The sequence below is a fragment of the Dipodomys merriami genome, unplaced genomic scaffold (assembly GCF_024711535.1).
Source record: "Dipodomys merriami isolate MVZ:Mamm:240054 unplaced genomic scaffold, mDipMer1.0.p SCAF_21, whole genome shotgun sequence".
NCBI lineage: Eukaryota > Metazoa > Chordata > Mammalia > Rodentia > Heteromyidae > Dipodomys > Dipodomys merriami.
In genome coordinates this window covers 15989091-16004424 of record NW_027203493.1, presented here as the reverse complement: position 1 = coordinate 16004424, position 15334 = coordinate 15989091, and the positions used below count along the sequence as shown (strand labels likewise).

The window sequence follows — 15334 nt, the reverse complement described above, 5'->3', positions numbered from 1 at the left end:
TAACGATAACTAATTAAGGCAGTGTACTTTTCTACTTATTACTTTTATTCATTTCTGAAGAAAAACGTAATTTCAAAATTTGAAAAACATGCTAAAAATTAAAATTACTAGAGGTGGGCACAGTGGTGTTTACCTATAATTCAAGTTACTCAGGAGATTGAGACAGGGATCAGTGTTTGTTCAAGGCCAACCAGAGCAACAGTTAACAAGATCTTATCTCTAAAACAAACTAGGTATGATAGCATATACCTGTGGTCCCACCTACTGGGGAGACAGAGGTAGGAGGATGGAAGTCCTGGACAATGTTATTATGAGACTCTATTAACAAAGACAAACTAAAAATAAAAAAGGACCAGGATTGTAGCCCAATAGTAGAGTTTGCCTAGCAAGCAAAAAACCCTGAGTTTAAAACCCCAGTTCTGTAAAAGAGTTAATTAAAATTACTAGCGATGTCATCCCTTTCAACCTGTGTAATGCTTCCTTTTTTGTTGCTGTGTGGGAAAATAGACAGCAAACATGTGTGTGTGGGGGGGGGGGAGTTGTTTGTAGTGGGGTTTGAACTGAGGGCTTCATGTTTACCAGGCAAGTACTTTCCCATTAAGCCATACCTCTAGCTTCTTTTTCACTGGTTATTTAAAAAATATTATCTATCTCTCTTCCTAAGATAGGGTCTGCATGTGGACTATGATCTTTCTATTGTAGGTTTCACATCATAGCTGGGGCATGTGTCACTGAGTCTAGCATCCGTCTGTTGAAATGGCATCTCACAGAGTTTTCTGCCCCAGCTGTCCTGGAACTGAGATCCTCCAAATCTTAGCTCCTACATAGCTAAACTAACAAGCATATAGCATTATATCCAGCGATGAGTAACAAAAAGTTTTCACAAACTTTTCTGTCCAGGCTGACCTCGAACCATTCCCATTTTTAGCCTCCCAAGTAGCTAGAGATGAGCTATTGATGCCTGGCTGATGGCAAGTGTTTTTTTTTTTTTAAAGTTAACTGTTGTCCTTTTAAAAAGAAGAAACCCAAAGCTCTGTAGCAAAATAGCATCCATGATCACATTCACTCACTCAACCAAACTGAGATGCTCTATTCTACCCAAGAGCTAGAGCCAGACTATGACCCATTCCAAATGGCACCAGGCAGGTGGTCTTACCTGTGATTAAACTGGAGATGATGAGAGGGAGGATGAGCATCTTTAGCATCCTCATGAGTATATCCCCTGGAAAGGCTATTAACATGACCACATCGGGATGGATGGGAGCTGCCAAACGCAGGAGCCCTCCACATACTGCCCCCAGGATGACACCTATGCCACAAAGAAAAAGGAAGACCTGAATTAATTTTTGCTCTAAGCATATGAAAAACTCTAGGTACTTAAGTCAGCAATCCTGACCTTTACCACACTTCTCCCTTAGATGATGGCACATGGCATGTAAAGCACTAGATACATGAAACAGAGCATGGTGGCTAGCAGGAGAGTCAAGGATTGCCTTCCCAAGGACTTATGAAATTGCAATGCAAGGGAGACTCAACCTCAATAATTTTGAAGTAATATAAGCTATTGATTTTTAGTAACAAACAAACAAACAATGTTTCACGTCCCAGCCCAGGTCTGACTGTATAGCTTGGCATCAGATTTATGTCTTCCTTCTTAACTCTAGGCCAGATTTTTGTGAGTTCTCTCCCATCTCTATTCTTTTTTCTTGGCTCCCTGTAATTTCACCCTCCAGAGTGAAGTCCTTGACTTCCAGGTCATTTTGTGTAATGGTTAGATTGATGATTTCATGGGAGCTCTAAAAGAGGCTCTAAAAAATCTCTAATTTGGGAGGAGCCAAGTAAGCAGAGATGCCTCCAGGTACCTTTTACTTTCTAGATTCACAGATCCCAGAAGGAAGATCTCAGCTCTCTGAAGCTGATGGGTGTCCAATACAAAGGACCACTGTGGAAGCCCACAAGGCAAGTGGTAGCAGCAATGGCAGTCAGAGGGCGGAGGTCATAGGCATATGTATGGGATATGGAGTTAATTCTAAAAAGGTGGAGGGAATGATGTGGCTGAACACCTGGTACATCTTTTGTCTAGTACAGGTGAAAGTCATAACGGTCTAACTTGTTTAAGTCGTATAAGTGAGATCTGCTTACACAGAAGATAGACTGTGGAAAACCCAACCATGCTGTGGTTTCCTGCCACTGAATGAGCCAATCAGAATCAATGCCCAGTCCTGGCCCTCATCTACTGGTATCTGAGACAATTGGAGCAAAGGAGAGGTAACAGAGTGCAGGGTGTGTGTGTGTGGGGGGGGTGGTGATGGTGGGAGGCTGAGTTGTCACTGCTTTTCTGTGTAGCCTCAGTGACAGTGCAAGAACGAGGAAGAGAAGGGGTATGACTGTCATGGCAAGAAACCCTGAGACTGAGACTGTATCAACACTCCACACAGAAGAACAACCACCAGGGGACACCTGAAACAGGGGAGTAAGACTTGGGAGCCAAGGCTACCTCAGCCCCAGGCATCGTGTCTACACTCCTCCACGCGGACCTCCTTCCATCTCTGCCACTTGAGCCTCCGCACCACTTCCTCCTCCTCCAATCTCAATCAATGGTGTGTCTGGTGTAGGTTAGACCTCAGGAGCTCTTTGAGGATTTCCTGCCACAGCTGCCTTAAGGTGGATGCAGTTATTTCTTTAACTGTGACTCTGAACGACATGCTTTGGGCTCCCCCGGCTAAGCTGCAGGTTCCAGAGCCCTCTCTTAAGATGACCCAAAGCACAGGCCTGGCATGAGAGCGCGGCCTGCATGCGCACAAGCTCACAGGACATGGACATGGACATGAGAACCACTGGATCCTAGAGGAGAACACATGGCTAGATTGGGTGAGGACAGATGATAGCACCAGGGCAGGGGGCCTGGGATGACAGGGCCTCCGGCAGAGCACGCACTCCCCCTTCCCTGTTGGATCAGCTCTTCCCGAAGGCAGCAGAGCTGTGGGTCGGGCACCTACCAAACACCGTCAGCGAGAGAAGGAGGTTCTTCCCCAGTTTGTCGCATAGGCGCAGGCCCAGATGTCGGTGCTTGGGCTCGTCTGAGCCGAGCAGGCTGTCGTGCATGCGCACTTCCACCTGCTTGGGCATATTGTTGGCACTAGGACAGAAACGAAGGTGGTGGTTAGAGCCAGTGAGCGCCTCCCTGTATACCTGCAGGACCTCTGCCAGTCACAAGGGTGACTCACGGCCTGGTGAATCCCAGTTCATCTGTAAGCAGGACAGTAGAACCACCCACTGCCAGGTGTCTTCATTCCCATTGTTCTGACCTTCCTAGTAAGGAAAGGAATGAGGCCAGAAGTGGCTCCCAAGAGTCATGTCCCACACCAACTCTAGGAAGGAAGTGTCCCTGACCGATTCTCTAGACAGCAGGCTAGGAAACTATAAGAAACAGAGATTCACACCCAGATATGCCTCCAAAACCTGGGCTCTGTTGTTCTTTAACAACAAGGAGACATTTACAGAAGAGTCACAGTCTGAGTTAGGTCCAGCTGGAAAAGGGCTCCAAAAAGTCACAGTCGTCCCTGTCTTTTGCAAAAGATAGTTTATTCTGCTAAAAGAAAGACCAATCATGGAGGGGCACTGGTAGCTCACACCTGTAATCCTAGCTACTCAGGAGGCTAAGATCTGAGGATCGTGGTTCAAAGCCAGCCAGGGCAGAAAAGTCTGTGAGACTCTAATCTCCAATAAACCACCAGAAATACCAGAAGTGGCACTGTGGCCCAAGTGGTAAAGCCTTTGCCTTGAGCTGAAGTGCTCAGGGACAATGCCCAGGCCCAGAGTTCAAGCCCCACGACTGACAAAAAAGAAAGAAAGAAAGTCCATTCTATTCTAGCTCTGCAAAGGTCACTGCATTATCAGGATTCTGATGGACTGTCCACAAGCTGATACTACCCAGGTTTATGGATGCAACTCAGCCCTTTTCTGGATCCTTCTGCTCCCCCAGGTTAACCAAGCTACCTTCACAAGAGATTGCTTGCCAGAAGTGAAGAAGTGGAGAGACTTCTTCTCCAGCTTTGTCATTTCCCCAGCAGGCAAGATTCCACAACTAAGCTTAGGCAATGACAGAGGGTGGCCAGATTTTTGACTTCCACAAATGGAGGGCTGATGTGTCACTCTCATTTACAATCATCATCATTTGACAAAGGAAAAATATACTTTGAGCAACTAACAGACCACTGTCACTGAATGGATGACACGGCGTCTTCCATGACACTGAGTAGAGCAAGTCTTCCTCTAGAGACAATATCTGAACTGCAGCTCTGTGATTGGTAATCATAGGTTACAATGGGAAATGAGGGCTTTAGGGCGAGAGAATGGACTGACTGGCATTTGCCAACTCTGTGACATACAAAAAACAGCCTGACGTCCACTTCATGAAAATTAAACAAAAGCATGCTAGCATAGTACTTGGGAGAGACAACACTTACCAAGTTCTTGGTAAGGAGGTCATTAATCCAGGAGATCCATACAGTCACCAAGAAACACAGCTTCCAGTCTTAGAGGTAAGACTGAGGTCTCAAATGCAATGCCTTACATTTTCATAGCAGGCTCCTCAATATTCTTGCTACCAAAAGGTGTTTAGATTGGGACTGATGTTGCATGGTTGGGTAAAATACTTAGATAAAGATATTAATCAAAATGTAAGCTTCTTAGTGTCTCCTTTAATGCCCTAAGTTTCTCCTTTTCTAGATAATCTTTGGGGCACCAGTGTCTGACTTCCTGGCATTTATTGTCAGGGACAATTGCTCAGACCACTTAAAGAAGAAGACAGGGCTTGGTTAGCCGCTCCCAGCCTGTATACAATGGCCTTGAGGATGAGTGAGCGCCAAACAGCACTTCCTGTTGCTAAGTGATACAGACAGAAAGCGTCCTTTTTATAGCATATCAGGAGAAAACTATCAAAATGATCTTTTTAGCATGGAGTTACCATATTTCTATGTTTACCCTGGGATCTTTTCCATTTTTTAACATTTCTGAAACCATACTGTAATAAGAAACTCTAAACCAGGAAACGGCCAAAAAAAAATAGAGGTAGTATGTGTTCTGAAATGCTGAACGTATTTTTTTAGTCAGCCATTGGCAAAACTCTCCCATCTCCTTGAGATCGTTAATCTACTTGCCTTCTGCCTCATTTGCATCCCTCCTGCCATTGAAATGAGACTCCCTGGGCACATGGTTTGTATTAAAATGAGACTTGCAAGAATTTAAAAGCAAACATTCTGGCAAGAGTCATATGATGTAATGAAAGCATCAGGCATCAAAACAGCCACGTTAAAGTAAAAACACACAGATATTAGGTTTGCATACACAGCCAACATTGAGATGTGGCTGAATGCCTGTTATACACATTTCTTAGCTGTACAAAGTTGCTGCTTGCTTAATGGTTTGCATTTTAGACTGTGACAAAACGTCTCTGAAGCCCTGAATCAAAACAACCACATCAAAGTGGCTGCATGAAAATGTCATGAGCCCTCAAGTATTTATAGAGAGAATCCCTACCACTTGCCCCCCTGGAATTAAACAGATACTCCTCACTTCGAGAAATAAAACAACAACAACAACAACGAAAAACAGTTCCTGGCACATACACAGAGAAAACAAATCTCTCTGTAGATTCCAGCATTAGCTTATAGTCAATGACACAGAGAATACTCCGAAACTCACTGTAAAAAATTACTGCATGTCCAAGAATCCAAGGAGAGTCTAGAATAGGAAATACAACATAATATAATATAATATAGAGCTGCCTCATAAACTACATGCATACTTTATAGACTATCTTCACAAAAGCAGCTATATGAAAACTTCAGGCATTGAAACAGACATGACAAAGTAAAAACACACAAATACTAGGTACACATACACACCTCACTCTGATCTGTGGCTGGACACCTGTTGCATGCATTGTGTGTGTGTGTGTGTGTGTGTGTGTGTGTGTGTGTGTGTGTGTGCATGTGGTAAGTGTGCCAGCACTGGAATTTGAACTCAGGGCCTGAGTACTGTCCCTTACTTTTTTCACTCAAGGTTGATGCTCTCTACCATTTGAGCAACATATCGATTTTCAGCTTTTTGGGTGGTTAATTGGAAATAAGAGTCTCTCAGAATTTCTTGCCCAGGCTGGCCTCAATCCTTGATTCTCAGATCTCAGCCTCCTGAGCAGCAAGGATTACAGGTAAGAGATACTAGTGCCCAGCTATGGCATACATTTCTTAGTGGATAAGATGATGCATGCCTAATGATTTGCTTTGTAGGCCATGACAAAACACCCCTGAAGCCTTGAATGTGTAAGTTCTAAATATACTCACACACAGCTTCGTAAGTGCTAGTGACTAAACTGGGTGACTGCCACCCCTTGTAAGGAGCGATTCCTATTTGTTGACCATGGTTAGACATATTACTTAGTAATGATAAGTACAGTACTTGCTGTCGAGAAGTATATGCTAAGAAAGGGAACTAAATGTACATTGTACTATCATTGTCTGCTTATGTATGAGTTGTGATAAAGCTCTGAATGAGACACTAAGGGAAATCACTAGACTCAAACCTAACCCCGATTTGGGCAGGTGGAAGGGGGATTCAGGGAGGGTCTTCAGGAGAGGATAATTTATAACTGGGACCTTAAAAGATGGATTTAATTGTCTACACCCTCTACCAGTCTATGAGCCCTGAAGAAAAGGGCTGTGATAGTTTTTGTTTGAGTTGTTGTTGTTGTTTTGCAATGTTAGCATTTGAATTCAGAGCCTAGCACTTAGCTTGCTGCTGAGTTTACACAAAAAGCCCGGCTGGACTCATGTTCAAGAAGAGCTTCAAGAAGCAGCTTTTTGCTGCTTCATTGGAGTCTCATGAACTTTTCTGCCTGGGCTGGCTTGTGATCATCCAGATCTTACCTCCTGAGTCACTGGGATTACAGGTATAAGCCACTGGCACCCAAGAGGACTGTGGTCTTAAATACCTAGCTGGTATTTAAATGGTAAATGCTTATTAAAAAGAAACTAAGTATTGAAAGGCAGCCTTAAAGGGCCCACTGTCTTCTAGGAATAAGGCCTTTCTGCAGATACAACAGAAATATATGAATCCTGCAAACTTTCCCCATTCTTGGGTTCATCCTACACATTTCTACTGGGCACATATATTACAGGCTCCACCCTGGAATAGGTGCTAAAGAAAGTGCCACAAAACTAAAAAAAGTAAAAATAAAAAATAAATAAGTAAACAAAATTAAAAAGTAAATAAAATAAAATAAGTGCCACCACCACCACAACAAAGCCAAGTCCTCATTCTCATAGAGAGAATCACATGATAAGAGACCACACAAGTGGATACATACAACGATTGCAAATGACAACACCTGCTAGGAGCAGGGCGATGGAGACAGGAGCAGCTGATGGGGAAGTGGTGCAATACTGCATCAGATGACTGAGGAATATAAAGCTGAGCAGTATCTGCAAATGAATTATGCAGTCAGTCTGCAGCTTAGCAGGCACACTGAATATACTCAATATAGAAATCTGTACATCCCCCTAGAGCCTACAGCCAGTCTAGATGCCATCCCTGGTCTACAGGTTGGGTTCTGATTTAACATACATAGTAAGTAATGCTGAGCCTAACACCATCATGAACATGACAGAGTTCATGACTGTCCCTGATCCCAGAAAGACACATGGGTATCAGAGGAAAATGAACTGGACAGATGTAAGACCTGGAGACTCAGAAGTCCAGGAGTTTGCTTTCCGAGCAAGAACAGAAAAGTCTAAGACATGGTCTAGACAGGACCATTATTAGATCAACACAATGACTCATGGGGCATACTAAACCTTCATGAATGCTTACTTCCTAAATCCTTATGGCTGTACAAAGGGAACAAAGCAATAAAGAATTTGATGGGCTACTCAGGGCTTGAGAACACCATTTTCCCAGAGCCAAATAACCACTGACATTGTTAGTTACCTCATTTATTTCTTGAGTACATCCCAGATGAAGAGTGAGCCATGACATTTCTGAATGCCAAGGGGACCATTGGCAATAGACCCCATTGCCCATGTGATGGGCCCACTGTTGGGATCATTTTGAACCTTGACAATGAGCCCATCATTTCCTTCAGCCTCAGCTTCTTCACTGAATTATTTAAACAGCTGTTTGTTCTGCAATTGTGTCCAGTCCTTTCTCACACGAATCCACCTGAGTGCTGTTTCAATGGCATACTCAGCTTACTGTGTGAATCGAGCTCTGCCACTCTGAGAGGATGCTTAATGGGGCTGGTGCTCAGCGCTCGGCTACTCGCAGAACCTGCTTTTCATTAGCACTCGATTTGCCTCGCTCTGCCAACAGCCTCTAATAACAGGCTCATTAGACGTGGTGTTGGACTCAGATTTCCTGCAGCGCACACTCCTGTGTCACCTCATCTGGCATCAATTGCTTTTTCCTCCTTCACTGGCTCAATGAGGTGGCAACAGAACATCCCTCCGGGGAGCCGGAAAGCAACCAGAGCTTTTGTCTGGGGGAAGTGAGGTCTACATTGGGCATTACTCCTCTGCCCCTTCACTGACCAATACTGCCTCCCTCCACCCCCGTCCCAGCCTTCAGGACCTGAGGAGACAGAGGAGAACACCAATGTCCCTCTTAAAGGTCAGGGGATTTTCCTCTCAGACAGTTTGGCTAAGAATGTCAGAAATCCTGGTGGTGTCAGCTCTGAATACTGAGCACCATGTGGTAGTGATTGCAGTTCAGAATCTCCCACAGCCAGGATTTCTCCAGTTTCCCGAAGAACACACCGTCCTTGTAGTAAAAGGCCCTGGTGTTCCCAACAGTCTACATCCTTGCTAGATTCTATAAAGCCCTGGTTTCATGAGAAGCTAGTTGTTCATTGAACAAGAAGTCAATCTCTTGCTGGTGGTTTCAGCAGCCTCACAGATCAAGAGTGTAAAACCTAGAGACTCGCAGGATCCAAAGCCTCCCTCAGTCTCCCCTGCCCACATGCAGTCACTGTGTCCCTTCACTAAGCACAGAAGCACTTTATGGAAAGGTCCCACTGTGGGTGACTCCAAACTTCACAAAGAAGACATCTCTTCTAGACTCCTTCCTGAGCATCAGAGGCTCTGGCTGAAAGCAAAGAGTTTATAGCTATTTCAAATCATTTGGGATGTAGATGTAGAAGGCAAAGCAAGACCTAATGAGAATGGAAGGCAGGAGGTTTAGGTTAAAATTCCAAGGCAGCCACTGCCTAGTGGTATCAGAGATGGTATGAAGATAAAATTGAGGTAAAATTATATGTCCATGATCACAGAGAGAAGGGGTTGGGTGCTATAAAATGGGAGGGATATACTCTTAATATAAGAACTCAGGGACTCCCATTTTCATTGGATTTTTCACTCAAGGCTGGCACTCTACCACTTGAGCCACACTTCCAATTTGGGCTTTTTTTCCTCTGTTAGTTGGAGATACAAGTCTAAGGGAACTTTTCTGCCTAGGATGGCTTTGAAATGTAATTCTCAGATTTTAGCCTTGTGAGTAGCTAGGACTCTAGGCCCAAGCCACTAGCCCCCAGCTTACCAACAGGATTTTAAATATTGATTTGGGCCCATTTTTATCTTTTAGTTTCTAAGCTCTGTAAAATAAGTGAGTTAGCACAATAATTCTTTAGTGTCCTAAATACTTCAATTCTTTCATTCTCTAAGTAAGGAAAAGGTATTACAACATGTCCACAGATGTAGCTTCCATTCTAGTTACCCAGGCTGGAATAAGATTTGAGTTTACCATAAGACAGATAATTTCGCTGACCACGAGAGGACAGCCCAGTGGCTACAGTACCTCCCTCACAGTGAAAGGCAGAGGGGTGACTTAGAGACATTAAACCATCTGAGAATGACAACAATTTCCTCATGCTTGTGCCTCAGTTTTGCCTTTTCCATCTCATGTTTTTCCTGGTATCAGTGAAGTCTCGATTGGGGTCAAATTCACTTTATAATTCAGATGTGAGCATCTTCTTCACTCTCCATCACTCTTTACACATTTTTTTAGTCTAGATTTCTAAGATGACAATGCAAAGGAAGACAGCCATCTACCCAACTCATCACTAAATTATGGACAGAAATCCAACATCATTGACTGTCAACTCCTGTGGAGTTGGAGAGGTGAACCTCACAGAGACATTTGTGACAAGGAATCGAGGAGAGAGGATCTTTGCTCACCTCACTTTCCAAGCTAAGGGGCCCAAACCAGCTAATGATATGGATGACAAGAGATGAGGCTGAGCCTCAATTCCTTCACACAGGGTCAGGAAGCAGTAGACAACATTCTGAATGGATATACAGCATAGTATGTGTTTTGTGCAAACACAGAGGTTAAAATGTAAGCCCTGATTAGCAGCCTGGTAGAATGTAATTACAATTACATAACTACACCATGGGATTCTTGGTTCAAAATTCCCTTCCCAGCTGTGACTGGAATAAGAGATTTAATCTCTTGGACAATAACATCCAACTTTCTGGGTCATTACAGAACTCCTGTGATGCAATAGTCAGGACCCCCCCCCTCCCCCTCCCCCTCCCCCACTCCCAACAGAGTAGCTGAGATTTAGTAGACACTCATTTTTAGTGTCTTTTCTTTCACTTAAATAGATAAAAGGACACAAAAATAATCTTTAAGGCAGTTATATTTGAGTTCTAGTAGCCCACTTTGGCAATGAGGTGGTGCTTGTGATTTTTACCAACAGTAACTTCTAGAAGAGGCAGTGAACTAAAAAGTACCCACTGTCATTAGCATTCCCACATGGTGGAATGATGGGACAACCTCTCAAAGAAAATAACCTTCATCATTAAAATCTCTGGACTTTTAGGCAGTGCTCCTCAGGACAGACACTAAGACAGCCTTGATCCAGTACATTTACCCATTTCTATCTAGACTCACCACCCCAAACAGAAATAAGGCACTAAAGAACAGTGAGTCTCTAGGGCTTGCTAAGGGATTGGGCGGGGTGTTTGATCATCTCAAAATAGGAATCGCTCCTAAAAACAAAGATGATGGCATGGCCCAAGAACACACTGGCCTGCCCAGTCCCCAAAGGCATGTCACGTCTGAAGAAATTACTGTCTGCCTCCGGTTTACGGAACATGAAACAAGCATTGGAAAACTCTACACACCCCCAATAAACTGGGGAGACTCATGTGGCATGCACTTGGATTTTTAAGCCATAGGGAACATGGCCCCATTTCAAGATGAATAAGGCAGTGTTCCTCTGGGTGAGTGTCCTGAACATCCCAGTCTGTAGCCCAGCGTTCCTGGACTAACTCCTACTTCTCCTTTAAAACTTACGCAGTACTACCCTCCATATGCGTTCATGGACTCCCAAGTTCTCCTATTAGTTGTTTTCTCTGCAGATTACCCCATCATCTGTTCTCAAGACACCATACAATTTGCTCATCTCTCTTCTCCACTAGGAAGTAAAACTCTTTGGGACAATACCAAGTCTTACATAATGCTTATCTTTTCCCACACCTACCATCATACCTGTCACATAGTAGATGGTCAATTATTGATTGTTGAATGAGTAGGTGATTAGATATTTAAAAGAATATATTCTAGTTATAAGTTCAGAGTGACTGGGTTATTTTTAATTGGCATGGGTTAGCTGTATAAGGAAGTTGCATCTAGACATATACATTTGTGCATATGATATATCTTGATTAGACTCACCCCCTCCATCACTCTCCTTTATCGTTCCCCCCTTCTCAAATCAATATCAACATGCTTTCTTGTTCCATTTTCACATTGTACATCAAGTATTTTGACCCTACTCAGTCTCTTTTACCCTTTGATTCATGCCTCCCAAGTACCTACAGCCCATACAAGACATGCTTCACCTTTCTACTACTCATTTCTACAGTGCATGCTAGTTGGATCCAAGGAGCTTCACCATGGTATCACACACATGACATTCAGTTTAAGGGACAGTGGTCCAGAAGCCTAATGAATCTAAAAAAGGGAGATGAAAGCAAGGAGAGCAGAAATAGTGAGTGGAGTGGTCCCATCCTACAAAGAACAGGAAGCATTCACATTAGAGAAACCAGCAGGTGTGAGGATGTAAACTTGTAATCCTAACACTTAGAAGGCTGAGGCAGGAGGATCAAGGGTTCTACACCAGCCCTGGCTACATAGTGAAAGCCTGTTAAATAGAAGTCAGAAAGATGAGAGAAGGGGGAATGGGGAGAAAATAGAGGGTTAAAGAGAGGAGAAAGGATAGGGGAGGGGAGGGAAAAGAGGTTGGCATTACAAGTGGCCTGGTCCTTCTCTGCAGACAAAGTTTGTCTAGTTGTCTTGTTCAAGATAAGTTGCTACAGCAACAGCAGGAAATCAAAGTGGACCTGATGCCAAGTATCTTCTATATTATCTCCTTTAACATTTACAACAAGAATGAGGAAGTAAGATGGTAAACACTGAGAATTTCCTGTCATTGGCTCCTTCTAGAAATCCATTCAGAGGGGCAATATGCCTGCCAAATACTGGCTTCTCCACCCTGCTTACTAAGATGCTGGCTGATACCTTCTAAGTCTTCTTCCTTGCTTCCTCTTGCTTTCAGGAAGCCCTTGAACAAACAGAAAAAAAGCGGGATTTTTCTTTTTGGCCAATAACCTGCTTAAAAGACTAGGTTGATGCTTCTAAGGGACTTCTATCACCCAGGAAGCATTTCAAAGCCTCACAGAGGATTTGACCTTTTATTATTTTCCTATTATAGTTCCTTCTAATGAGCCATTAAATTTGTGGCTATTGATTACTCACTAAATATTGAGTCCCTGCTCATTCCACCAGTCAACTCAGCTTAATACTTTCCACCTAGGTCTTAGCTAGTTTGATATATTGATAAACCAAACCATTCAATCACCACTGAGAGAGATGGTCTCACTTGGAGACCCCTTCTGAAGAGCTTGGTATGTGTTTCTCCCTCTTGGTAGTGTGTGGCAACAGATTAGTTCACAGCACTCTGCACTGATGTGCACAGTCTACAGCGGTACCCTTCCTCCCGCATTATCCATTCCCTCCCCCCACTTCTCATAGACAGATGCAGTTCATGGTGCTTGGGAAGGATGTTACTTCTCATATTAGAACTGGAATCTCAATGAGCTCTTCAATGGCTTACTTTGAATCATGCTGTCCTGGCCCAGTAATCTATAATTCATACTCTATGATCTTATATTGCTCTGTTCATCCCATCCATAGGATTTGGTTAAAATGCTTGCCCAATAGACTATTGACTCCACAAAAAGGAGTACAGTGTATCTACTTTAAGCCCAAGGCAGTCACCATTGGAACCACACCAAGGGACCCCTGAGGATCCCAAATTCTGAGCATACAGGAATCCATTAGATAAGATGCCATATGTGCATGATAATCTATGAGCATCCTGCTGCTCAGTTAAATCACCTCTAGATCATGGATAATACCTAGTTCAATGTGAATATGAGGTAAATAGTTATGGTACATTATTTTTAGTAATAAGGACAGGGAAAAACATCTGTCTTTGTTTGAAATCATGTGTACGGAGTCCCTGCATATGGGAAGCATGCTATACAAAGAGTGCATTTAAGAATTTTTAGAGGGACTAATGATTTGGAAGTAGCAATGGCCTCCACAGCTGTGGTATGCAACTCTGGTGGCAAAGGGAAGGAACAGTCTATGCTCAGGGGGTAGGAGAATCCTCCCAGAATCCTCTGACTTCCAACGAACTTGAGTAAAGCATGGGAAAGGAAGCAGGAAACTCCTTAGTTTGGAAGTCCACCAGAAGCTCAATTAACATCTTGAGACCTCATCAAAGGCAGCTAGGGCTGCTAATTCCCACAAGTTGTCATGACTTGACTTTTTATGCACTTTATGAAATCATTCCAACAGAACCACTTCTCAACAGCCCCTGGAAAGAGTAATGATGATGGGCTGGCTGTTGCCTCATCAACACCACTTAACTCCTGAGCAATTGGGGTGAATCCATTCCCACCCTGACACACACACACACACACACACACACACACACACACACACACACACACACACACACACACACACACACACACACACACACACACACACACACACACACACACACACACACAGTGCCTTGGAAGCAAGGCTTGAAAAATCTCAGATTTATTGCTGAGCACAGCTTCTTGAATCCCTGAATCAGGGAGTTATCTGGTGGGATCGATCCTAAACTACAATATCAAAGCCCTGACTTTGTGTCATGATGGCATGTTCAATGCCAGATATCTAATGCATATTCAGTTAAAAAAAAAAAAGATAGCTTGAATTAAATGCTAGAGAAAAATACAGGAATGGGGTTCGATAAGATCAGTGTTTCTTGAAAGATCCCTGGGCTGTGAGCAAACACAGCTTTCTGTCATGGCCGATCTCTCACCTTCTTCCCACCCTGCCTTCCCCTCTTTCTTTCTCTCCCCCTGTATTCCTGGGACTGCATTCGGCACACACTCAGCCTATTGTTCCTCACATGAGAACAAATCCAACTCTACAGTCTGTTACTGAGAAATGATATTCATGGACAATAAATGTACTTCATGGAAGGAAAGGGAAGAGGTTATGGCACACAATACCCAGAAAACATGCGATAAAATTTCATTATAAGCATTTTTACTGGTTGTCCCTATACTTCCTTAGCCCACTGGGCTAAGCACAGATGTCATGAATTGTCCAATAGCTGCCCAGCTGTTATTTCCTAAACATGATCCCTGGAGTGGGTTGCACCCCTCCTACCCCACACAGCTCACCAAGTGCTCCTTCACCAAATTGACTTCTTAACTACTAAGAAAATGTAACTTTTTCCTACACTACAACAACAGAATTTATTCACTCTTTTCTTGTATTTATTTCTAGGATTAATAAGTAGTCATTCTAACAAGGTTAATGATAAAGAATTTAAAGAATTGGACATTAATTCTAAGACCTTTTAAGCTACTATGCTAAGTTCCAGAAAATTGTTAATCATTTATGCTTTTCTTAACAGAACATCCATCTTTTCTTTTCCCAACTTTGTTATTGAAAAGAACTAAAAAAAAGTCTTGTCTATTTTCCTGTGATAGTAAACAGAGCTTAAAGAACATAATAAAACAAGCAAGTTTTTCTTTTATATGGTGGACACTCTTATAAGAAATTTTACATATACCAAGATAGTTTATGTATACCATTGAGGGGAAATAGTCAGGCCTCCCCCTCAACTTCTTTCTTTCTGGCCCAATTCTCCCATTCAGGGACTGTATGAATGTTTATAAACTCAAAAGTATCCTAGGGCAGT

At 43.1% G+C, this 15334-nt stretch overlaps 1 protein-coding gene across 3 annotated transcripts in view; it reads right to left on the bottom strand.

Annotated features, from left to right (window-relative positions):
* The window catches only part of Slc1a2 (solute carrier family 1 member 2), a 135742-nt gene that overhangs the window by 58034 nt on the left and 62374 nt on the right, over positions 1 to 15334 (bottom strand). For all 3 annotated transcript variants that reach the window (XM_070032593.1, XM_070032594.1, XM_070032591.1), the window contains exons 2-3: positions 3000 to 3139; positions 1157 to 1309 (exon numbers count right to left, since the gene is read on the bottom strand). In XM_070032593.1, coding sequence (XP_069888694.1) covers positions 1157 to 1309; positions 3000 to 3139 — 293 coding nt within the window. The remainder of the gene's footprint in view (positions 1 to 1156; positions 1310 to 2999; positions 3140 to 15334) is intronic.